At 39.7% G+C, this 25,730-nt stretch overlaps 1 protein-coding gene across 6 annotated transcripts in view; it reads left to right on the top strand.

Annotated features, from left to right (window-relative positions):
• FTO (FTO alpha-ketoglutarate dependent dioxygenase) overlaps nt 1-25,730 on the top strand; it is a 358,438-nt gene that overhangs the window by 48,015 nt on the left and 284,693 nt on the right. For 5 of the 6 annotated variants that reach the window (XM_056526317.1, XM_056526319.1, XM_056526318.1 and 2 more), the window contains exons 3-8: nt 4,920-4,997; nt 6,827-7,427; nt 11,993-12,124; nt 16,525-16,604; nt 18,591-18,734; nt 20,232-20,351. In XM_056526317.1, the coding sequence (XP_056382292.1) occupies nt 4,920-4,997; nt 6,827-7,427; nt 11,993-12,124; nt 16,525-16,604; nt 18,591-18,734; nt 20,232-20,351 (1,155 nt within the window). Of the gene's footprint in view, nt 1-4,919; nt 4,998-6,826; nt 7,428-11,992; nt 12,125-16,524; nt 16,605-18,590; nt 18,735-20,231; nt 20,352-21,708; nt 21,811-25,730 lie in introns of those variants that run through there. The other variant, XM_056526322.1, reaches the window with a different exon arrangement.

Here is a 25,730-nt window from a genome sequence, read left to right as displayed (position 1 = left end):
AAGGGGCACACTGTTTATTTTTTGCTATTCTGTGCTAAAGGTAATGGCTATAAATCTTTTAAGAGGCATGCTTTGTTGCCTCTGTGGCTACCCATGCAACAAATATGAGCTATGACTGTTTCCTGGCATGAATTAAAGTAAATGTTGGGGGGCAGGGAATCTGAGCCCCCTTGACACTGTCTTGCCAGCGTTCTAAATAATGTGGAGCGCTGTGATGGTACTGATCAGACCGATTGAGCTGCCTGGAAGCTTTCACTTTCATTTTAGATGCGGCAATCAACTTTGAACACCGCGTCTAAAGGGTTAATAGCATCCGGCACAACGATCCGTTCCGCACGCTATTAGTCCAGAGTCCCAGCTTTCATTAGCCGCCAGGACCGACCCTGTAGGACGTGGGGTCACGGCGTGACCCTGTGTTATATACCAGGACTGGGCGCAGGGCGTACCTGTCCTTTAAGAGCTTAAGGCGATTTGGCTCATGGAGCAACCCAAATGCTGGAATACTCTCTCCAACTGGTTGTTAGAAAATGCAATGACAGCAGTGGTGTCTCCAGCTGTTGCCAAATGGGAAATCTAATAAAGCATGACAATACTAGCTTGTCTGGCATGTCCAAATTGTATGTACTAACCTGTCCATATACATCGCTCTTCATAATAATGTATGGCTCTTTTTCAAAAAACAATTCTGTCGTATAACCCTTCTTGGTGCTTAGTTGTTAGCTAATTTGGATTACTCTATTCTAAATGAGGACTCCTTTCTAAATAAGTGGTTCCCCATGCTTGGAAGTCTTTTCTGATCTGGTCTACATTTGCGTTTTTTTTATTTTTATGTTTTAACAAAAATGTTGCACCTTTTTAACAAAGGCACAGTTAATAAATACTGTCCAATGCATGGGCAACTGCACAGCCCTGCAACCCACAGCCAGTTTTTCCAAAAACGTCTATTTCAAAAAGACGCAAAATAAAAAAATTGCGCAAAATTGCATCTTTTTTACAGCCAACAAAATGACAGGAACAGCTTGATAAATCTCCCACTATGAGTCTGGAAAAAGGAATACAACCACCCAGTTGAGGCAAAAGACAACTTTCCTAATTTTAGGAAGAAAAATGATTTCTCAACTTCGTATCTGACAGTCAACTAAATCCTTAGATCAACAACCCTTGTCCACAATCTAGTGACTATAACCTGTAATATTATTAGGCAGGGTTAAGAGTGAGAAATTCCCGAGAGTAATTTAGCTTAGAAATCACTCTTGGAAATTCCGGTGTAGGAGTATCCCATTACTGTCAATAGCATTCCCCAGCAAGTCCTCACTTCAGAATTTCAGAATTGGAGTTTCTGCTGCTGGAATTCCGCTACTGAAAGAATATTTTCTGTCATTCTTTCAGCTGCATTGCCATCCTAGCAGTCCTTACACCGTCTGGTTCATTTGGCACAGGGCTCCCTTGGATTCTCCATCTGGAAAGCCTCAAGTACCGTCTAGAAATGCATCCAGACCCTTCTTATACTCTTTTATTGAGTTCTTCATGACCACTTCCTCTGGCAGAGCATTCCATAGGCTTACTGCTCTTACAGTAAAGAATCCCTTTCTTTGCAGGTGTAGAAACTTTTTTTCTCTGGGGCGGTAACAGACAGCTGGATTTGTGTAGGGGTTGATAAGACAACTCCTATAAGATGGTGTGCTCAGTGGGAAGGTAACATTTCTTTCTAGATAGATTCAATATACTGTATTTTTCGCCATATAAGACGCACTTTTTCTTCCCCAAAACTGGGGGGGAAAAGTTGGTGCGTCTTATATGGCGAATACACACCTATCGGGTCGGTCCCTGCGGCCATCAACGGCCGGGACCCGCGGCTAATACAGGACATCACCGATTGCGGTGATGCCCTGTATTAACCCTTCAGACACGGCGATCAAAGCTGACCGCCGCATCTGAAGCGAAAATAACACTAACCCGGCTGCTCATTCGGGCTGTTCGGGACCGCCGCGGTGAAATCGCGGCGTTCCGAACAGCTTACAGGACACCGGGAGGGAACTTACCTGCCTCCTCGGTGTCTGCTCCGGGCCGGGATCCCCTGAATGGCCGGCGCTCTCCTTCGACGTGCACGCCGTCCCGTCATCCAATAGGAGCGGCGTGCGTAGCGACGCGATGACGGCGACGGAGAGCGTGGATCCCGGGGAAGAAGACGTCCCGAGCGTTGCGGACACCCCGGGGACAAGGCGACAGCGATGGAGCGACATCCAGGGCAGCGGTGAAGAGCGGTGATGGGTCCGGAGCGGCGGGGACACGTGAGTACTAGCTCCTATACCAGTGGTCTTCAACCTACGGACCTCCAGATGTTGCAAAACTACAACTCCCAGCATGCTGTCCGGGCATGCTGGGAGTTGTAGTTTTGCAACATCTGGAGGTCCGCAGGTTGAAGACCACTATTGGGTGCAGAATCTTTTTTTTCTAGATTTTGCACCTTTAAAATTGGGTGCGTCTTATATGCCGGTGCGTCCTATAGGGCTAAAAATACGGTAATGTAGTTCTCACAGTCCGCAAGCCTTTACATATGGGGTCTATGTAAACAGTTCTCTTCATGAAGCACTAAAGAAACGGAAAAACACAAATCCAGCACAGGGAATTCATAATGCATCTGGGAAATCATTGAAAATTGTGATCTTTTGAATAAGCTATGAATGGCCTAAGGAGATTACGGTATTTAAATATCAGTAACCAGAAGCATTAAATGCATCACAGATAAAATGTTATGGATTAGAAAGTTAAGAGATTTTTTATTTTTTTTATTTTTTAGAGCGAATAGTGTTTCTAGATATTAAAGATGGTAAAGTGCGCTTCAGGCAGGAAATAAACAAGCAGTTCTTTCATTGTCAGTGTATTTCAGAAGTGTGACTTAACACTTCCACTACCACACAGGGTCACTGCACGTGAAAACACATTACTTCTGCTCAGAGCCCAAAAGGTTAAATGTTCTTGTGCTTGAATGGACTCAATGATAGCTGTTAATTACTCTGTGCATATGCATGAGGGTGTGGGAACAGTGCTGCTGACTTGTTTATTTCAGGGAAGCAGCCTGGTGTGAACAGTTGCTTAGATGAGTTTGGTAATGAATGACCAAAGTTTATCTTATAATCTCCTTCATAATAAGTCTTAACCATTCTCATTGATTTACTGTCTAAACTTAGTCCCTTTAAGGGTATGTTCCCACTTGCCGTATTCTGCTGCGTATTTTCCTACCCATTAAATTCAATGGGAAACAAAATCAACTGCGTATTTTGCTACCCATTGACCTCAATGGGAAAGAAAATACACAGCAGCAAATACGGCAGGTGGGAATGTACCCAAAGACTATCAAAAGGCTGTAAAAAGTATTTACGATTTATATTGTATAATGTGTATTACATCTGGGTTTTGTATTATTGCCTCAGTGCTTTATTAGGCAAACATATGCCAAAAGGGGGTTCTTTTGAAATACATTTGGCCACTAAACCTCAGGTTCCTGCATGCCACCACTGTATTGATGCAGTCACCAAATATAGTTCACATTTAGAGTTAAAGTGTACCTGTTGCTTAAAAAAAACTTTCAACATATCCTAGAGAAGGGTCAAAGGTTTTGAGTGTTCAGATCCCAACCAAATGTTAGAACTAGCCGGGAGAAAAGTGTGTCTGACCAAAACAATCCCATAGACTTGCATTGTAAGTTTGTCTCGCTTAGCGTGCTCTTCTCCCAGCTAGTTTTAGCTATTGTTCATGGTCTGAACACTCAGATTTAAACCAATCTTCAACTTGTGAAAGTTTTTTTTTTTAAGTGACCATGTCCATTTAAAGGGGTTACTTGAGGGAAAGAAAAATGGATCCCCTATCCACAGGACCTCCTGTGATCATAAACTTCAGAGGGTACTCTGACTAAATTTTTTATTTATCCTGTTTTCATGGGCTGCCACCATTAAAATAATGAACTTTAACTTCTCTTCCACCACTCCCCCGGTGCCATCGATATCGGCTTTGAGTCCTCGAGTCCTAGTTTTCCTCCTGTTTTTTGGGTCGGACACGTAACACTGTGCTCAGCCAATCGCCGGCCGCAGCGATGTCCTGCCTGATGTAAAAGACCCGGACACCAAGTAGAAGGCCGGGCCCTGGTTCAGTACATCACACTGCCACTCAGCCCATCACTGACTGAGGCAGGACATCACTGTGGCTGGCGATTAGGTGAGTGGTAGTGTTATGCGTTGCGATCCAAACCCAGCAAGAAGGATGAAGGACAGGAGACCAATACCATTGCCTGAGGGTAAGTTAAAGTTTAATATTTTAATGGCGGAAGCCCAGGCATTTAGGATAAATAAAAAAATTTCCGAGATATTAAAGGCATCGGTTTATAAAGTACACGTTGTGGTGGTGGCCAATAGGACACACAATACTTCTTTATGCAGGTATTATAGACATGGAAGCACTGTTTTAATCACTTAGTTAGCCTGTAATATGGGGTAGCAAGTTTAAAGGCATTTTCCTGAATTAACCCCATGCATTAAAACAACAAACACCTGCATACTTACCTCGCCTGCTCCTTCGGTGCTGCAGCTGTCTTATCTACCGGTCTCTGCACCTGTGCTGTTCTTCCTTCTTCAGGTGACATCTTGCTTTCCACTCAGCCAGTTGCAGAGCGGGGGAGCAGGGCATCATCCGAAGAGGGAAGAACAACACGAGCAGGGAATGGAAGATATAACAGCTGCAGCATCAGGGAACCATGTGAAATTAGTATGCAGGAGGCATGGAGCTGACCATGGGGTTTTCCTGGAAAACCTTTTTAATGGGGTTTACATTTTTAAAGGTAAATTATGATAATAATTAAATGTTTTTGTTTTGATTTGCAACAGAATAAGTAAATTATTTTACATTTTTTTTTTATTATCAAGAAACGAAAACTTCTTCAGCAACTTGATGATGTACAGCTTCAATATCTTACACCAAAAGACGATGGCTTCCAACAATTGGTATGTAAGCCTGAGGATTTGCAAATAATGTCTTAGATGTATAAATCTTTTTTAAAATCTTTTATGCTGCCTGAACTACAAGACATCAGGGTGATCTTGTGGCTTCTGTCTTGCCCACCAGCCTTGAATGATACATATTTACCTGTTTGGTTAAGGCTGGTGGGGCAGCAGGAAGCCACAGAGGACCGCCCAATGATTTATGGTTCAGACTACATGGAAGTAATGACAGATTCCCTGTAAATTAATATATCACCTCTATCACCTAGTTTTTTTTTTGTTTTTTTTTGTTTTATCAATTTTTATTTTCAAGTTGATCATTTTTTATTTTTATGTAGAATATTATGGGCAGAGATGTTTTTAACAACATTTACATATAAACTTTACAGCAAGCCCCCATGGACATAAACACATTGGTCTGGAGAAGACCCTGTTCAATAGAATGAGTACGTTTTCTATGCATTCTCTGTGCCCTATGCAGAGGTCATTCTAGAGCTAGGAAAAAAGGCTGAGCTACAGCTGTTGTAAATGTTGTGTTATCTGTACACTCGTGTGACTTTTCACTATAAGGGTAAGGTATTACATAGTGTATTTCACACCGCCTAAAATATGCTGCATATTCTCCTATTAGCAGAGACACAGGGTTACCCGGCGCCAGCCCTGTGTGCGCAGTAAGGTTTGGAGACAGGCCTGTGCATCACAGTGACATCGGCGCGCTAGCTCTGCCTTCAAACCTCATTGCGCACACACGGCTGCTGCAGGTGGCGCTGTGTGTCTGCTCATAGGAGAATACACAGCGTATTTTCCACTGCAGCAGATTTTGCCCATCGTGAAATACACTGCTTATATGCTATCCTGTCTGTGATGATAAGGAGGACAGTGATAGAAAAGTGATATAAATACAAAACAGAAAGTTTCAGCTTATCATTAGGCTTATTGCTTGAAATGAAACATTTCAGGATTATTTTAAAATGTAGATAATAAAATGAAAAACGAAAGAGAAAAACTGAAAGAATTATTTAAAAAAAAAATGTTTAAAATGAAAACTTAATTTTAAGAATAGGTTAGGTTCATTCTCACGGTGTACAGTTTAAGGTAAAAATGACATATTTTCACTTTATTCTGCGGGTCAATACGATTTAAATGATGCCCATGCTTACTTTTCTATTATTGCACTGCTTTAAAAAAAAATCTAAAATTTTTTAAACAAAATTAGTATGTTTAAAATCACTCTATTTTGACAACCTATAACTTTCAAATTTTCCCGTATACAGGTATTTATGAGGGCTCATTTTTGGTGATGTTATCTGTAGTATTTATCTGCACCACTTTTGCGTATATGTGACGTTTTAAGCGCCATTTATTAATATTTGGGAATGGGATGTGACAAAAAAGCAGTAATTTTGGTCTCTTTTTAAAAAATTTTTAACGTTTACGCCATTAACCGTATGGGATCCTTAACATGATATTTTGATAGTTCGGACATTTACGCATGCGGTCATACCAAATATCTTTCTTAAAATTTGTTTACACTTTTTGTGATAGAATTGGAAAAATGCGCCATTTACATTTTTATTGGTGGAGGGGCTCTTGTCGTGTGCAGGACATAAATGTACGTCTTGGTGCGTTAAGTACCAGGATACCAGGATGTACATTTACGTCCTGTGTTGTTAAGGGATTAACCCCTTCCCGCTATAGGACGTATGCATACGTCCAATCGTCCGACATGTTCGCGCATTTGGACGTAGGCATACGTCTTAGCGATCTCCAGCACTGCTGTGTCTAAATCAATGAATATATTTTCAAGCTAAACCAATATATTGTTATTTCAGTGGAGCACAAAATATTTCAAGCTGGTTCTCCAGGAAGCGGATCAAGCTCCTGCAGAATTGCATCACCTTGTCCAAAAGGCATTTCTAACATTGCTTCATCATGGTTGCTTGTTTCAAGACCTTGTGCAGTTGAAAGGTAAAGATCTACTAACTCCAGTATCACGCATTCTGATTGGCCAGCCAGGAGTCACCTACAAGTATTTGAATACAAGGCTGTTTGCTGTGCCATGGCCAGAAGATGAACAAAATTTGAGTTACAGTTCAGAAGACATTTCCAATGCCTGCAAAGCCTTTTATGAGTTAAATAAATTTCTACATCTTCAGACAAAAAGTGAATTAAACAAACTAGCAAAAAGCAAGCACTGGACAGAGCACTCCAGTGACTCACATGAGCCGCTATCCTTAAGAGATAGTCAAGAATTTGGGCAAGAGGAAGTGAAATGTTTTAATGTGACTCTGATAAATTACATGAACCCGCAAACCATGTCCTACCTTAGAGAGGAACCATATTTTGGCATGGGGAAAATGGCAGTGAGCTGGCACCACGATGAGAACCTTGTGGAAGGATCTACAGTTGCTGTTTACAACTACAATTACCAAGGTCAGAGACATTTTTGTGATGTGGTACTTATGATGGACAGGGGCTGCTATGTTTTACGTCATATATATTTACTTATGATGGACAGGGGCTGCTATGTTTTACGTCACATACATTTACTTATGATGGACAGGGGCTGCTATGTTTTACGTCATATACATTTACTTATGATGGACAGGGGCTGCTATGTTTTACGTCACATACATTTACTTATAATGGACAGGGGCTGCTATGTTTTACGTCATATACATTTACTTATGATGGACAGGGGCTGCTATGTTTTACATCATATACATTTACTTATGATGGACAGGGGCTGCTATGTTTTACGTCATATACATTTACTTATGATGGACAGGGGCTGCTATGTTTTACGTCACATACATTTACTTATAATGGACAGGGGCTGCTATGTTTTACGTCATATACATTTACTTATGATGGACAGGGGCTGCTATGTTTTACATCATATACATTTACTTATGATGGACAGGGGCTGCTATGTTTTACGTCACATACATTTACTTATGATGGACAGGGGCTTCAATGTTTTACGTCATATACATTTACTTATGATGGACAGGAGCTTCAATGTTGTACGTCATATACATTTACTTATAATGGACAGGGGCTGCTAGGTTTTACGTCATATACATTTACTTATGATGGACAGGGGCTGCTATGTTTTACGTCATATACATTTACTTATGATGGACAGGGGCTGCTATGTTTTACGTCATATACATTTACTTATGATGGACAGGGGCTGCTATGTTTTACGTCATATACATTTACTTATGATGGACAGGGGCTGCTATGTTTTATGTCATATACATTTACTTATGATGGACAGGGGCTTCAATGTTTTACGTCATATACATTTACTTATGGTGGACAGAGGCGTCAATGTTTTACATCATATACATTTACTTAGGATGGACGGGCTGCTAGGTTTTACGTCATATACATTTACTTATGATGGACGGGCTGCTAGGTTTTACGTCATATACATTTACTTATGGGGGACAGGGGCTGCTATGTTTTACGTCATATACATTTACTTATGATGGACAGGGGCTGCTATGTTTTACGTCATATACATTTACTTATAATGGACAGGGGCTTCAATGTTTTACGTCATATACATTTACTTATGATGGACAGGGGCTGCTATGTTTTACGTCATATACATTTACTTATAATGGACAGGGGCTGCTAGGTTTTACGTCATATACATTTACTTATGGTGGACAGGGGCTGCTATGTTTTACGTCACATACATTTACTTATAATGGACAGGGGCTGCTATGTTTTACGTCATATACATTTACTTATGGTGCACAGGGTTCTCCAGTATATCTAACATGAAACATGGGATAGCTTTTGAAATAGTCAATTAAAAATCTATTGTTTTTTTTGTCTATGGTTTCTATTTAGCTCTATATGTTTTAAGGTAAAAGACCACAAACATTGGGTGATCTACATAAATTGATAGTTTTTGACACTGACTGTCTTTTCCCAAAACCTAATGGAAGCATTGGGCAGTCAATAAAAGTTAGCTTTTTGAGGTTGGATATTTAATCTTTAAGATTTAATCGTAAAGATTCATTTAGATTCTCAGCTTTCCTAGTAGGGTTTTCTTTGCCATAAGAATATGGTAAGGCACATGAATTGACATTGCCAACATTGGGTCCATTTACACAGGCAGACAGCTGCCTAATACAAGTGCCAGTTGAATGTACAAGACGATCTTTCCTGCCCAATTATTGGGAGTGACAGACCAATTTGTTTGTCCCCTATTGATCCAAAGTAAAATAAGGTATCCTTAAAGGGGTACTCTGGTTGAATTTTTTTCTTTCTTTTTCAAATCAACTGGTGCCAGAAAGTTAAACAGATTTGTAAGCGACTTCTATTTAAAAATCTTAATTCTTCTAGTACTTATCAGCTACTGTATACTACAGAGGAAGTTGAGTTTTTCTTTTCTGTCTGACACAGTGCTCTCTGCTGACATCTCTGTCGATGTCAGGAACAATCTGGAGCAGAAGAGATTTGCTATTGGGATTTGCTTGTACTCTGGACAGTTCCTGACATGGACAGAGGTGTCAGCAGAGAGCACTGTGGTCACACAGAAAAGAACAACTCCACTTCCTTTGTAGTATACAGCAGCTGCTAAGTACTGGAAGGATTAAGATTTTTTTAATAGAAGTCATCTACAAATCTGTTTAACTCTCTGGAGTCAGTTGATTTGAAAAAAAAAAAAAAAATGTTTCCTTTTTAAGGCATAAAATATTCTACCTTAAATGGCTGTGTTGTAAGTCCATTATTATGCTGCTGCTTTTTTTTTTGTGAAATGACTATTTCCTGTTGGAGCTCCCTCCCTCCAACGACAAGTCCCAGGATCCCTTGTTCGTAAGTGTGAGTTCACTTTTCTCCCTTCCACACATTAGTCACCCCACCCTTTGCAGCACACCTGAGCTACAATTCACTGCAGCACTGTGGAGATTGGTCTCCCTACCCTAACGGTCGCTCCACCCATTGAAGCAGACAGGCTCTTTTCAACACCTGACTAGTGATGAAATGTCTCGGGCTGCACTGCAACCTAGTAAAACCTGAGACAACACTTATTTTGTATCCTGTTAAAAATAAACATCGGGCCAAAAAACACATAGGAATAGTGAGACGCCCATCAAACACAGGTACGGATGCTATATTATAAACTACACTAATTATACAGCTTCTGTAACAGTAAAATAATCCTGGAATACCCTTTAAAAGAATAAAAAACAAACATTTCCCTCCTGATCACCATTCTAAACAATAACTTTATAAGTTTATGCAAGTATTAATGTTATTGTGTTCTTCATGTTGCGTGAAGGTTTGTACTCCACTTACTACAGTATTTAGGAAAGGTGGTATGTGTTTAAGTGACATCCAACACTGAGTGTCAGAAACCAATGTTTTCCAACAGGGCACTGCCAGTAGTGTCGGACTACCTCTGCCAACTTGCTTTTTCCCGTAGTGCATTCTGGTGCCAATCACCTGGCCAGCCACATGATGTTAAAAAGTGTGATTCATCAGATGAGGCCATCTTTTTGCATTGCTCCATGTTTCAGTTTGGATGCTCTTGTGCTCATTGTTGTTGCTTTTGGTGGTGAGCAGTGGTTTACATGGGAATTTTGACAGGTGTGTAGCTAAACAGCCCTATAAAAAAAGAACCTGTGATGCACTTTTTTGTATAGTCAGTGTTAACATTTTCAGCAATTTTTGTTACATTATCACTTATGTAATATTGACCAGACAGGCTAGCTCACCAAGTACATCAGTAAATCTTGGCTGCCTATGACTGCCTAGATTTATTATTTTTTTATTATTTTTATTGGAACAGTAAAAAAACACCGGTTTACAGTAGGGAGAGCATCAATACAGAGGTATTAAATACAGAGAAAATACAGTATACATCCCACGCATTGACGTATAAAGCTAATCTATCCAAGTGTATACTCGGAGAAAAATATATAGGATAGTCCGGCATCAACATATAAAAATAGAACATAAAAATAACTATCCTGGCAATGTGCAAAACATCTCCGTCTTACCCAATCCGTCAAAAACAGATTACATAGCATACCGGATGCCTGTGTCAAGACTACCTGTACAATAAAGGCATAGAGAAAGGGAAGGAACACATACTGAAGCTGGGGGAAGACATAGAGAAGGGGGAGTACATATATACAGGCGGAAGACCAAGGAGCTTACAATTACAGTATCAAGGAGTGTAAGTTACGCACCTCAGCAGGTGAACACTGTGTTAGAGGAGAGGAGCACCAATCACCCCACACCTTGTAGAACTTATCAGGACATTTTCTATTTTTATAGACAATATGCATAAACGGGAGAGTTCCGTTAACTAGTTTCTTCCATTTAGAACATGTGGGAGGTCTAGGATCCATCCAACGCAGGGCCACTGCTTTACATGCTAGAAACAGAGACTCCCTGAGAAGTATTCGGACATGATGTGGCCACACCTCCTCATCCAGGATACCAAATAGACAAAGGAGAGGGTCTCTAGGGGGTGTAGGTTGTACAAAAGTTGCTAAAAGCTAAAGGACCTCCATCAAAAACTGCAACACATAGGCGCAGTGCTAGACGAGATGCCAAAAGTCTGCCCTAGGCACATGACAATGATGACATGCTGCTGAGTCAGAACGACCCATAGCCAACAGTCTAACAGGGGTAATATAGCTGTAATATAGCTCAATGCAAGTCTATTGGAGGGGGCGTGGCGGCTGCCATTCCTCCTCCCATAGACTTGCATTGAGGGGACATGGCCGTGATGTCATGGGCCTCTGGCGCCGCAGCCAGCGTTGTAAACGAATGCTGGGTGCTGTAGGGAGATCGCGGGGGGTCCCAGCGGCGGGACCCCCGCGATCAGACATCTGATCCCCTATATGTTGGATAGGGGATAAGATGTCTAGGGACGGAGTACCCCTTTAATATTTAATATAAAACTTCAATATGAACTCCTGCATCATAAATTATGCCTAATGTTACTTTTTCTTTTGTTTCAGATGCAGTGGACACATGTGAAGAAGAAGCTAAGGCTTTATCAAAGTGGCATGTGGCTCTTAAGATAGCTTGGGACATAGAGACTCCAGGCCTTGCTGTACCTTTAAATCCTGGAGATTCATATTTTATGCTTGGTAATGTTAAGAAAATGGTTTATTAGCAAGTGTTTAGTTTCCTCTTTTTTTCTGTTTATGGGTCCTAATGCTATAGTAAGATTTCCATGAGTCCCTATAATGGTGACACAAGTCAGAAACATTAGTGGCAAAAAGTGACAAGCTCCGATGCTAAGGTTACTAATGAAGAGTGAGAAAAGCTGTACATAGGAGAGAGAAGCTCTGCTGTCAGCTCCACAACACCTGTAGATTTCCCTCATTGCACTCACTTATTTGCCTTCCTGCTTTATGCCTGTGTTGTGAATGAGCTTTAGTATCAAGTTTTATTTACATCTGCAAACCTTAAGGCAAGACACAAAATCTAGATTACATGGCAGATGCCCTACAAAGCTCGGTTATATCTCATGGCCAATAACTTTTCATATTTTATAGTTTTCCATGTCTGTTGGAATAGAGCTTAGATGAAATAAATACTATATTGATCGGTATCTATTTACCATGAATTTCAGTTTATGTAATATCCCCCTGGTAGGTATGAACCTTTTATAGGCACCAGTGCAGTCTTTTCTCCTATGTTTCTTTTCTTCATGCTTATTTTGATTTATAAAACTCTCTAATAATGTCCTGATCTATTCCAAATAAAGACAAGGGGCCCATAAACCCACCCTCAACTTCCTTGCTTCCTTGCATTGATATTCAATAGGTGCTCTCCAGTATTAGCCGGTGATGTTAACTCAGGACTCATAATGTGAGCATTCAGCAATATGTTCCCCTTATCCTCTGTAATGCCTCTGTTAACTCTTTGGGCACAAGGGCATTTCGCATTGCTGAAGGTACAATACTTTATCATGGAGAGGACAGTAAATATCTCCCATTATTAAAATATAAGCCTGATACTTGTTTTTGTTTGGTAATATTTTATCTTGTATTATCCGCAGTCCTTACAGGCTCATACTTTGTGTGAAGGTTCTATAGTTTTATTTTTTTCACATTATTTATTATGTTTTTTTTGTATTAAAAAGATGAAAAATGTGAATCTTTCCTCGGCTGCTGCACTTCACATATTTTTTGTTTCTTCTCTTTTCCTGACTTCTCTCCCTTCATCTTGTTTGTTGCTTTACCTTTCTTTGCTTTGCATACTAACATGGTTTAGGTATTTATTTATTTATTTTATTTATTATTTCTGTAAAAAAAACTATAAAAATAATCATAACATAAATAAATAAAAGCCTAATTTATATAAAATGTAATTTATCTCTTAGTTGTAATTTATGTCTTAGAAAATAAATCATAAATTGAATAAAATTTATATTTTTCATAAAATTTTCTTTTTTGATACCACATTTCCAATTTTTCTTAAATAGACATTTTTTGTTGTTGATATAATATGATGTTCTTTTTTTTTTTAAATATCTTGCTTAATTGAGATTCTGTCCCTGAGCTCTGACCCTAGGGACTTTGGCTGTAGAGATGGAGGGGGTATTAGTATATCATTCATTGTATATGTGTTTATATCCTGTCCATATAGATAGAATGTGTGTAAAAAGGCAGATAGATAGATAGATAGATAGATAGATAGATAGATTGATTTTTTTCGAGGAACAGCACAACTTTTGAACATGGGCTTTCTATGGTGCTGCAGCTGAACCCCATATACAGTTTGTATTTGTTTTTGTTTTTTAATATGAAATTTCAGACAACCGCTTTAAGTAAAGACAACTCTACTTATTTCAGTATAAACTATTCAATTGGGAAATTTGAAAAAGAAAAAAGTTACAATTGAATACAGTAAGGGAGGATATCATTTCCATTTGCTTTCTTCTTTCATTTACCTAACATATGGAAAAATCCTTTCATTAAAGCAACAGACCTTTCTAGTAGTATATCCTTATTAATCTCTCGTGCGTCTTCTTTATAGCATTTCACAGGATTCTTTCAGCTATTAATATATTAAATTTACAGGGAGGGGAGCTATGAAATTTTAGTGCTGTCAATTATAAAATAATGATATAATTTCCTGCCTTATATGACAGCATTAACTCTTTGATTTATACAGCGACTAGGGAAAATGTCCTGATCGAGCGCTGATCTGTTTTGCTCTTTGATTGACAGGCAAGTTGCCAGGGAAACACCTTTCATCTAGCACTCAGCGTTTAAACCAACTCACAAACATTTGGCCTACAGCCACTCATTTTAAGACGGCTTCTCCTATTTTGTCCCTGTGTCAAAAGTCACTTTGCAGGAATAAATAATGCCCTGCAGCCATTCTCACAAAGCCTTGTATATGCAGGGAGATAGATTGGTTCTCGCCAGCAAATAAAGTAAAGATAAATTGGCGCATGGTTTCACCTCTTTACCCTCACTTGGCCCTTGGACTGATTTCAGTCACTAAAGAGAGCGCTGAAGGGAACGTGTATACAGCTTTTCCAAAGCAATAATTTTGTGCTGGGAGGTCGTTTGTCTGTAAATAGTTACAACAGAAACTGATGGCAATAATAAAATAATATGGGGAGACAACCTACACCTTCATCTCCAGTGCTGTGTCACACTGATAGACAGCCATGTCTCCGGATTGTCACAAAACTATAGAATGGGAGCAGGCACTCTTGTGTAGCCATTGACTGATTAAAGAGGATGTGTCCGCTCTCCTGACATGTCTCTTTTAGGAAATATGTATATATTCTAGGAAATGAGCATTCTGGGGCATGTTTTCTTAGAACTCTTGCATTAAGCAGTTCCTCCGTTATTCCTCCTGGAAATATATGAATAAAATAGCCGGGGCATCTAAAGGCATAAACAAAGAATTTATGCCCCATGGAAAGTGATTGTAGGATGCCTGTGGGTTAAAATAGCAGCCTTTCTTAAAGGGGTACTCCAGGGGAGGAAAAAAAAATCTAATCAACTGGATGTCAGAAGGTTAAACAGATTTGTAAATTTCTTCTATCAAAAAATCTTAACCCTTCCAGTACTTATCAGCTGCTGTATGCTCCACAGGAAGTTGAGTTGATCTTTTCTGTCTGACCACGGTGCTCTCTGATGACACCTCTGTCCATGTCAGGAACTCTCCAGAGCAGGAAAGGTTTGCTATGTGGCTTTTGCTCCTACTCTGGACAGTTCCTGACATGGACAGAGGTGTCAGCAGAGAGCACTGTGGTCAAACTGAAAAAAACATCTCAGCTTCCTCTGGAGTATACAGCAGTTAATAAATACTGGAAGGATTAAGATTTTTTTTAATAGAAGCAATTTACAAATCTGTTTAACTTTTTGGCACGAGAGAACTGCATGCACCAGGGCCCTTTTTGAACTCTTCCAGGGAGGTCACTATGACCACTGTCTCTGCTATAGTCTCACTGCTCTTATAGTAAAGAATCCCACTCTGTACTGGTGTATAAACCCTTTTTCCTCTAGGCATACAGGATGCACCTTTTGTACAATCCTGGGTATAATAGATCACTGAAAAATACTTCTGTATTTACCCTTCTGAAGTTATATGGTCATGCTTTTGTCTACTTTTGATAATCTTTCTGGTACTGTAGTCCACCCATTACATTTATTTATTTTTTGGTTGCCTGTTTTTAAATACAATATTATATATACTAAAAAAAGCGCTATGGAGAAGTGCAAAAAAAATCTAAGTTATCGCTGTTGGAATTTTTTTGAGGCAAAGAAAAATTATTCTGTGTCTAATGAGGTAATTGGCTGTGTCCTTCAAGGGGTTGGTCACTAAAATAGATAGAATTTCTAAAAATATTGTGTTACTGTACATGATAAAGGATCTTGTGCATTACTGCAGGTCTGCAGGTGAAATCCTCTGCGGCCCATGGGTGAGATTTTGTTAAAATTCTTAATACAACATCCAGTGCATAAGCAGATACAAATAGCCAATACTCCTGTATCTGCTTTTGAGCTGAATGGGTTCAGCTGCTGTTTAGTTTCTGCACAGAAATGGATCCACCTGGTAAGCCAAGAAAGCAGACACATGGGTACATCACATGAACCCTGCCATCTTACTTCCTTTGAAATTTTAGAACTGCTTTCCATTGTTTACATATCCCATGGTCAGTTAGGGGCATTCAGCTGAAAATCTGGGGACTGCATTTATTGTTTTATATGACAATATGTAGCATAACAATGTGTGATGGGCTAACTCGCTCATTAGGTTCCTGGAGCACTCCTTTTAACTTTCTATGAAGTAATGGAATACTAAAGTGCAGTTTGTGGCAGTTCAGAGTAGAGTCCAGTGTTGCTCAGGTTTCCATAGTGTTTTGCTTTTTTTGGGGTGTCGTTTATTCCCGATAAAGTCACATCCAGTTGCTCATTATCTTATGACTGTTGTGTAATAATGATTCTTTTTATTTGATTTGTCTGACTAGAAGTCTAATTGATTTCCATGTTTTGCTTTCATATTGATGTTTCTACAGATAACCTCAACACAACGCATCAACACTGTGTGCTTGCAGGCTTTCAGCCTCGGTTCAGCTCCACACACAGAGTAGCTGAGGTGTGTATTCTCATTATTATTATTATTATTATTATTATTATTATACTTTTCTTTATGGGATAACTTTTAAGTGTACACAATTCAACGGTACTAGCAAAGATAAGAAAGTTTGTAATATACATTAACAGAAAAATGCCTTTCTCCATTTATCAGTCCTTCCCTCCTCTCCCTGTGTCTGTTAAATCGCTAACTAAAAATTCACAAAAATAATATTTACTGCAGTTAGGAGACTGATTCTTAGCTTCACTGAAAGATCAGTTTGTAGCTGCCTATAGAAGTCTATGGAGAGGAGCACGGGGTGGGAACTGCTGTAGATAAACACACAAGCTCTTTTTGGCTAAAGTGTTTTATTTTACTCCAGTGCTGGATATATGGCTACACCCCCCCTTCCCATATTTCTGTATGATTTCCTGTGTGTGATGAGTGTGTAAGAGAGATTAAATCAGGATTTCTTTTTCTTTTGTATTCCTTCTGTAGGAAACATCATATCAACTAGTCTCCTATTTCTGCTTTCTCCCCTCTCCCTAGATTTAGGCAGCTGTTAGTTGATCTCTTACTGAAGCTAAAAATCTACCTTCTCTCTGCTGTACATAGAAAACATTATAGAGTTGTAAAGAGCAGTGTAGCTATTACAGAATTGGGTTAAGACAGTAAAGAGACAATATCATCTCTGTCTATATCTCTTTATCTCTCACACTGTACTTTTTGTGACCATTATATAACATGTATATGGTATTTTTCACCATTTTTTTTGTATTTCTAAATTTCAGTTTTCCCTGATCTAGTGGGTGGAGACTAACTGCTTAGATGTCTTCTATACATTGTGCACACAGAAGAGGGAATCTTGCTCTCTTATAGCTCTATAGCTCATCCTTAGAAGCTGAAACAGCATAAAAGGATATTATAAAGCAGTAGTGGTTAGTGTAAACTGAATTAAACCGGGGTGAAACTGTAAGGAGACAAAAACACTTCTGTCAGTCTTTCTATCATTCTTACTGCACTTCCTTCTCCCTCCCCCCCTTTCTTTGCCATAGACTTCTTTGAGCAGCAAGTATCTGATCCCTTAGCAAACTGATAATCTGTCTCCCTCTCAAGATAGATTTAAAGGGGTACACCGGCCCTAAGACATCTTATCCCCTATCCAAAGGTTAGGGGATAAGATGTCTGGTAGCGAGGATCCCACCGCTGGGGACCCCCGCAATTTCTCATGCAACACCCACCAGTCTCGGCTGCACGGAGCAACGATAGCTCCGTGTCTGAAGACTCACGACCACGGAGCCAGAGTATTGTGACGTCATGACTCCGCCCCCTCCCATAGGCTTGCATTGAGGGGGTGTGGCATGACATCACAAGGGGGTGGAGTCATGACATCACGATATTCCGGCCCCGTGGTCGTGAGTCTTCAGACACGGAGCTATCGTCTATCGTCGCTCCAGGCAGCTGAGACAGGTGGGTGCTGCATGAGAGATTGCGGGGGTCCTTTGGATAGGGGATAAGATGTCTCAGGGCCGGAGTACCCCTTTAAGCAGTCAATTGTTCTTTTTTATATACAAAGTTAGAAATGTCAATGCACATTTTAAATACAAAGGTTTATGCAACAGCTATATATTTCCACCAGTCGAGAACAGAGGTCCCTTATCCCCATGTATGAATGGAGTGGTGTTCAAGCATGTGCTGTTTCACAATTCCAAGTTTATGGGACTTCCAAATATAGCAAAATACAGTGCTTGGCTACCTGCGGCAATCCTATAGAGTTTGACTGTAGTAGCAGTGCATGTATTCTACTGCCTCTCTCTTCATTGGGAGAGCAATAGGATCACCATTCTCAAGATTGGTTTGTGTCCAAGTAGTTGTACCCCCACCAGTTAGACCTATTTGTAAGTACTGTATTATAATACATTATACGGAGGTTCCACGCCTTTTTCTTAATGAAGTCTGCCATTCTTCGCACTATTAATTTGTAGTTTTTTAATCATTATTTTCCAGTGTGCCACTGGTACTTTCAGTTATATACAGACCCGATGTAAAAAGGCTCTGGAGAACCTGTGCATTATGCCCAATTCTGGAGAGATGAAGTTACAGTCTTTAGAGTTAGAAATTTTAAAAGAAGCAGAAGAGATCCATAATGAGGTACAGTTACCGTGGTAGATATACATGGTATAATTGTGAAATTTATGTGTGTTTATAAAGAATTTGGGAGGTAACACTCTCCGATCTATTTCTATTTCCTGTTACTCTGAGGGTTTGGTCGTGCTTTCCTCCAATGTCCCAAAAGTAATACATTCAGTATGGAAAAAGTGTAGTAGAGCTGGGCCACTATTATTATTGTTGTCATGTATGTGAATGATGCATTTAATGCATATGTCCGTCTTTATAATCACTGTGAGATGGTGTGCAATATGTTGCATGAATATCTTACCGTAATAAATGTTTCCATGGGTACCAGAGATAAAGAGCTTAGGACATTTTCATTGTTGTTCCGAGCTCTTTGATCTCCTGCACAATAAAAAGTCTCTTTCGGTGAATAATACTGTACTGAATTTTATTGTATTTATTTTATTTATTTTTATTTTACAACTACTGGAGCTTTCTATCCAATTTTCCTTTTAACACAAAGGCACATGTTAGGACTTATGTGTCATGAACCCAGCTTACCTTTTATGATTTTGGAGTCAGGAGGAAGCCAGAGTGGCCATAGTAAGCAAATATGGACACAAGTAAAATATATAGTTAAAGGGTAGCTCCCACCATCACTTTTTTTCTTTTTTCTGTCCCTGCCTATTACCCATCTATCCCTAACCCCCCTCCCTGCCTTTAATTTTTATTTTTTTTTACATATTAATAATGCCTTTTGTCTGCCTGGTAGTGTGCTCGCGTCGCTCAACTCCCTCCCCCCCCCCCCCCCTTAGTTCACCTATTCAGTGTCCCTCCAGCTGTTTCCCCACTACAACTCCCAGCTTGCCCTGACATCTATTGACTGTCAGGGCATGCTGGGAGTTGTAGTGGGGAAACAACTGGAGGCATACTGTATAGCCCGCAACCCCCCTGGCCCTGCTGCGCCGCTCAACCCACTACCCCATCCCCTCCCCCCGCAAAAGCATAAGCATTGAAAACAGTCACATTGAGAATTTTACCTGTCGCCGGGGCCGGCGCGCGAGGCCAGGGAGCCTGTGCGCGTCCTCTTCCTTCAAAGCGCTCGCTCCCGCTTGCCTGGAGGGAGCACCGCAGTGAATGAATGCCGACTCGTTGCCAGGCTTCAACAAATCCAAATTCATTAGTGACGTCACTGCCGAATGCATTCGGCCACTAGGAGGGTGACCCCTAGTGGCCGAATTTAAAAGTGATTTTAAACTGTTTTAAAATCACTTTTTTAAATTAAAGTATATTAGAGATATGTTGTAGTACTTAAGTACTACAACATATACATTTTTTTATTTCATGACAGTGCCCATTTAATGCAGAAGTAGCGAATGATCCCCAGAATTTCTGGTTTATTAATATTTCATCTTATCTTCAGAAAAATCCCCTTCTTTAGTATTATGAGTTTACTCACTTTGTTGAAGATTATGGCTTATGACTGTATCCAGAAGTATAACTGGCTAACAAACAACGTCTGTGTCTATCCAGGTAGAATTTGACTGGCTCCGTCAATTCTGGTTTCAAGGAAAACGTTACAGTAAATGCAGCGACTATTGGTTGTTAGCGATGGCCAAGCTGGAAGAACAGTGGAGGCAAATGGAAACTATGGTAAGCTCCAAAAATACTTTTGATACTTTCTACTTGGAACTGAATTGTTTGTTTTAAAGGGGTTATCCAGGAATAGAAAAACAGAGGTTAAGTGTAGTTCTTCAGCTCAGTTCCATTGAAGTGAATGGAGCCGAGTTGTAAAACCACACACAACCTGGGAACAGACATGGGGCTGTGTTTTTCCATTCCTGGATAACCCCTTTCAAATATTGTTGTATTTTATTTAACAAGATAAGGTTTCTTGCTCATGATATATTACAGCTCCTTTTTCTATGGAGCAAAATTAAAGGGGTACTCCGGTGAAAACTGTCAAGAGCAGGATAGATTTTCTATGGGGATTTGCTCCTGCTCTTGACAGTTCCTGAGACAGATAGAGGTGTCACCAGAGAGCACTATGGTCAGACAGAAAAGAAATGTAAAAAGAAAGAACTTCCTGTGGAGCATACAGCAGCTAAGTCCTGGAAGGGTTAAGATTTTTAAATATAAGTAATTTACAAATATGTTTAACGTTGTGGCACCAGTTGATTTAAGGAATTAAGTTTTTTTCACCGGAGTACCCCTTTAAGACTCCAAATCTAGCGCATGGAGCGTTTAACTTTCATATGCTTCAGACTTTAATAGAGGCATTTTGTGTTGGAGTTCATAGAAATAACTTTTTAGATACTACTGTATGGCAGCACACTAGGCCATTTCTCTCTTCTAGAATGCTCCACAGCCTCTGCACTGCCATTCAGGCTCTGTGCACATGGTTCTGCCATGTGTATGGTCTGTCTGAAATATCCTCTTCTTGAGTTGCTATGTACTTATGTCCAGCTGAATCAAAGCATTTGCTATTGCTTTGCCAATATTATGTTAGTGATATCATATGCTTTCTTTTATGTTCCATCTGATATTTTGGATGACTCTCTGGTATAAATTACTTTCTCTATCGTGTGCCTTAAAGGAGTATTCCGGGCAAAAACATTGTATCTCCTATCCAAAGGATAGGGGATAAGATATCTTATAACGGGGGGTCCGCCTGCTGCGTCTCCAGTTTTGGAAATCTCCAGGTTTCCGGAATGGGGACGTGACGTCATGCCATGCCCCCTCCATTCATATCTATGGGAGGGGCGTGACGGCCATCACCCCCCCTCCCATAGACATGAATGGAGGGGGCGTGGCGTGACGTCACGTCCCCAGTCTCGGAAATCCCGCATAGAATAAGGGTGCTGCAGGGAGATCGCGGGGGGTCCCAGCGGCGGGCCCCCTGCGATCAGACATCTTAAAATGTTTTTGCCCGGAATACCCCTTTTAAATAAGAAAGTTCCCAAGCTTTAGCTTATCATTCAGTAGATTAAATTTGTATCTGGGTTCACAGCTTTATGGCCAAGACAGAAGATTTCTGCTTTGCTGATGCTGTACTGCTCTGACTCGGCACACATCTATCCCTGTTAATTAAAGTTCCGCTGAAAGATGGATGTGATGATTAATGAAGCTTAGCTTTCTTATTAGTTTGGAGGGGTAGACTCTGCATCTACTCTTTTGTAGTAATGGTTTTTTATTTGCACAATTTATTTTATGCACTATTTTTATGATTTTGGTAAGTGAGACATATTGTAAGTAATTAATGTAAGCATTCTGTTTCTCCTTAATAAATATATATATATATATATATATATATATATATATATATACACACACACACATACATACAGAGTAGACACTGTAGCTGTCACTATTCTGGGTTTTGTGCACATTGAAGGTTTTGAATATTGTAGAAAATTATCCAAAATATACAATTTTTTTGTTGCATAGAAGGCACAGCTAAGGCACCATTCACCTGCCAGAGGCCAAAAGGAAGGAAGTCTCAATGTATACCCTCAACTATAGTCTTTGATGTCGTGGGCACAGAGCCTAAACATTTTTTACCTATCTGAAAGTTCCCACAATCGTTATTTTTTTTCTGTACTGTGTAGGAGTGCTCTAGAAAAGATGCTAGGCAGGACAAGTACAGCTTCTGCAAAGTCCACAATCATATATAGGCCATTTATTCAAGATCGCAGCACCCAATGGATCTGTGTTTATGATTAACTTTAAAAGGATTTTACCATGTAGATAACTAGATCTAAACTGATGCATTACGTGAAATAAAACATATTTACCAATACAAGTAATTATCAGAAATTAATAGTTTTTTAAATATAGACTGGATGCTCTCTTATTTTCTGCTTGTTGTCATGGGACACATCCTATGCTCAGTTGCTTAGTTCGCCTCACACACAGTGAATATATGAGAGAATCTGGCTAAATATTCACTGGCCAGAACAAGGTAAATATACATGATATACTGCTATACCTTCTATATTACAGTCTCTAACACTAAAGGGAGTGGTGAAAGAATATTATTCACTATAATAACACTGTATGCTGAGTGAGGAGTTGGATACATTTTCCAGTATTAAGATTAGATATTTGATGCAGCGATGAGCATCTACACTAATGACTTCTGGGAAATGAAATTTAAAGTGTATCTGTCGTCAACAAAAACTTTTTATGTATTGTAGATAATACTAATATATGTATATTTGTAATATACATTGGTTAAAAATTGTGTATATTTTTGGGTGAAAAAATTCTGTCCCTGCAACTATTGCATATGTGTCTCTATGAGGAGTGTGAGTCGGGAGAGTCTCAGTGTACAAAGTACAGCTTGTCAACCCACACTTCCTGTATTTGGACAGATTTTCATATGAAAAGTGGAAAGGATAAAAAGTAGGCAGAGACAAGGAAATAAGGTTATGTCTGCATTATTTTTCAGGCAGTCATTTAATTTCATTCAACCTGCCAAAATATTTTCTGTGGAAAATTGATGATGTTAAAACCCATTTAAGGGTGCAGTCCCACATACATTACACAATGTATTTCCCACTGCGCAACATAAGCTGCGCAACGGTAAATACACTCCGTATTCTCTGATCAGCATACACACAGGGCTACCCAGCAGCAGTCCTATGTGTTCAGTGAGGTTTGGGGGAGGGGCTGCGCACTTGCGTGACTGTGTTGAGTGGCCCCTCCCCCAAGCCTCACTGAACACTCAGGGCTGCCACCGGGTAGCCCTGTGTGTATGCTCATTGCAGAATATGCAGCGTATTTCCCACTGTGCAGCTCATTTTGCGCAACGTGAAGTACGCTGCATTAGTGCTACGTGCGTATTTTCTGCTGCATATTTTCTATAGCTGATTTAGCTAATCATTGAAGTAAATGGGCAGCAAAATCTGCAGTAGCAAATCTGCAGCAGATCTGCTGCAAAAATATGCACATGTGAACGTAATAATTATAATAAATTTATAATAATTTTATTTATATAGCACCAATAGTTTCTGCAGCGCTTAGGGTACTTTCACATATTTTCCCCAGCAGACCCCAATGAAGTGAATGTTATCTGCTGCAGATTTTATGCTGTGGACAATCAGCTTAAACCTGCTAGGAGGCTAAGTTCAGCAAATTCCATTAAAAAGTACCTGTCAACAAATAAACTTTTCTAAATGTACCCAGGCTATAGTCCCTAACTACTCCTACTGTTTCAGTGAGGCTCTTTGCAGCTTTCAGTGAGGCTCTGTGATTCTTTCAGTGATTCTCTGTGCAGCTTTCAGTGAGGCTCTGTGCAGCTGTCAATCAAGCTCAATGCAGAGAAGCACTTCCTGAGTTTGGTCTCCTGCCAGGCCAGGAGGAGACCAAACTCACTGAATTAATTGTGGCAGGGAACAGAACAGAGCCACCTAGTGGCTGTTTTTTCTATTACATATTAAGCATATTTATGCTGATAATTTTAAAAGCAAGTGAATTAAAAAGTGTCTGCTAATTACACAAGGAACTCTATATTAAAAGTTTTATTTGGTGACAGGTACTCTTTAAGCAAGATTAAATGGAGCCATCTCATTGCCTGCACTCCAGACACCAATGGAGCCCAATTCTGTTGGGTGTCTGTAATTTCAATGTATTTTAACCTGACAAAAAAAATCAGTTTCTACATATTATTACCATATATATTTATTTATTATTTTGGAGTACTGTTGTTTCTAGTAAAAACTAAAAATTAAAGGCGTTGTCTAGTGTGGGGGTTGAATGATTAGTATGCACATTCATTTTTTTTTCATTTTCTGAGCTTCTTGTGTTCTAAGACTGGGTCACATGCCGCTCTGCCTGTGATTCCTTTATTTCCTGTGATGTCACGTTCACTCTGACTTCATATTCCTTCTAGCGGTGGCAGGGGGCAGGCATTTCTCCCATTGGCTGGCTAAGATTTCACATGGATTTAGTCCCGCCCCAGAAAGGGGGCCAACATCAGAGCACAGTGGAAGCTGCAGCATTAAGAACAGCATAGTATGGAGGTGATAGTAGTTAATCCTCCCTTGCCTTGCAGCGCGAGAGTCCTGGGATTAAATCCTGCTGAGGACAATATCTGTAAGGACTCTGTATGTTCTCCCCATGCATGGGTTTTGTGGAAACAACTAAGAGAAAGAAATTGCAAATGATAATCTATTCCAATAAGAAGGAGGGTCAGACAACACCTTTTTTTTTTTTTTTTAATGTAAGTTGTGTGGCTTGAACAACAGAAAACCTCCTGACCTTTCTTTTATTTATTTTAAGTGTTGTCCAGAATTAAAGATTTCTATTGCAGGTGAACATTTTAAAGGTGATTAAAACCTACAAAGTGGAAAACATGGTGTAGTCTGTATATTAACTTGTCACTCTTGGCAACCATTGTGCCAATGCATAAATGATCTGCTCTTTTGTCTGCGAGATGCCAGTGTTCCATTGACCTGCAAGAGCTGTAAACCATTAGCTCCTTCATCCATATAAACTCTAGAAGTGTTGTGATTTTTTTTTGTTCCTTTTTAACCATCTGATCACATTGGGCCTTAGTTACAAAGCTGCTCCCAGGAGAACAGCACTTTCCAAGATCAAATAGAGTAAAGTATTAGGGGTGCAAGCAGGCATGGGGACCCTGGGACCCTGGTCACAAGTTCACCATCAGACAGTAAAAGAATCACCGCAGCACACCAAAGCCGGAGTGTAGCAATGGTCTTTAGCATTTAATCACATTGCTATTTAATGTTAACCTGTATATTTAAATGTGTATTAAGAATTAAAAAATTAAAATAATTCTTACTATCATCAGCATCTTACGAATGTTAGATGGTCCATACGCTAGGACTCCTGATGGTATGAAAAGGGGTTCAGGGAGTGTTGTATGATATTAAACTCTATATAATCTATACATTTAATAGCAGCTAGAACTAATATACTAGTATAGTATTATTACTAGGATACTTTATTAATCTTCAGTAAATATGATGATGCTTATCCTAGCCCTAAGCTCATTTTGTTGGACTGCAG

Source organism: Hyla sarda, chromosome 6 (assembly GCF_029499605.1).
Source record: "Hyla sarda isolate aHylSar1 chromosome 6, aHylSar1.hap1, whole genome shotgun sequence".
NCBI lineage: Eukaryota > Metazoa > Chordata > Amphibia > Anura > Hylidae > Hyla > Hyla sarda.
Note: the sequence above shows the minus strand (reverse complement) of the source record. Positions and strands in the feature narration are given on the sequence as shown.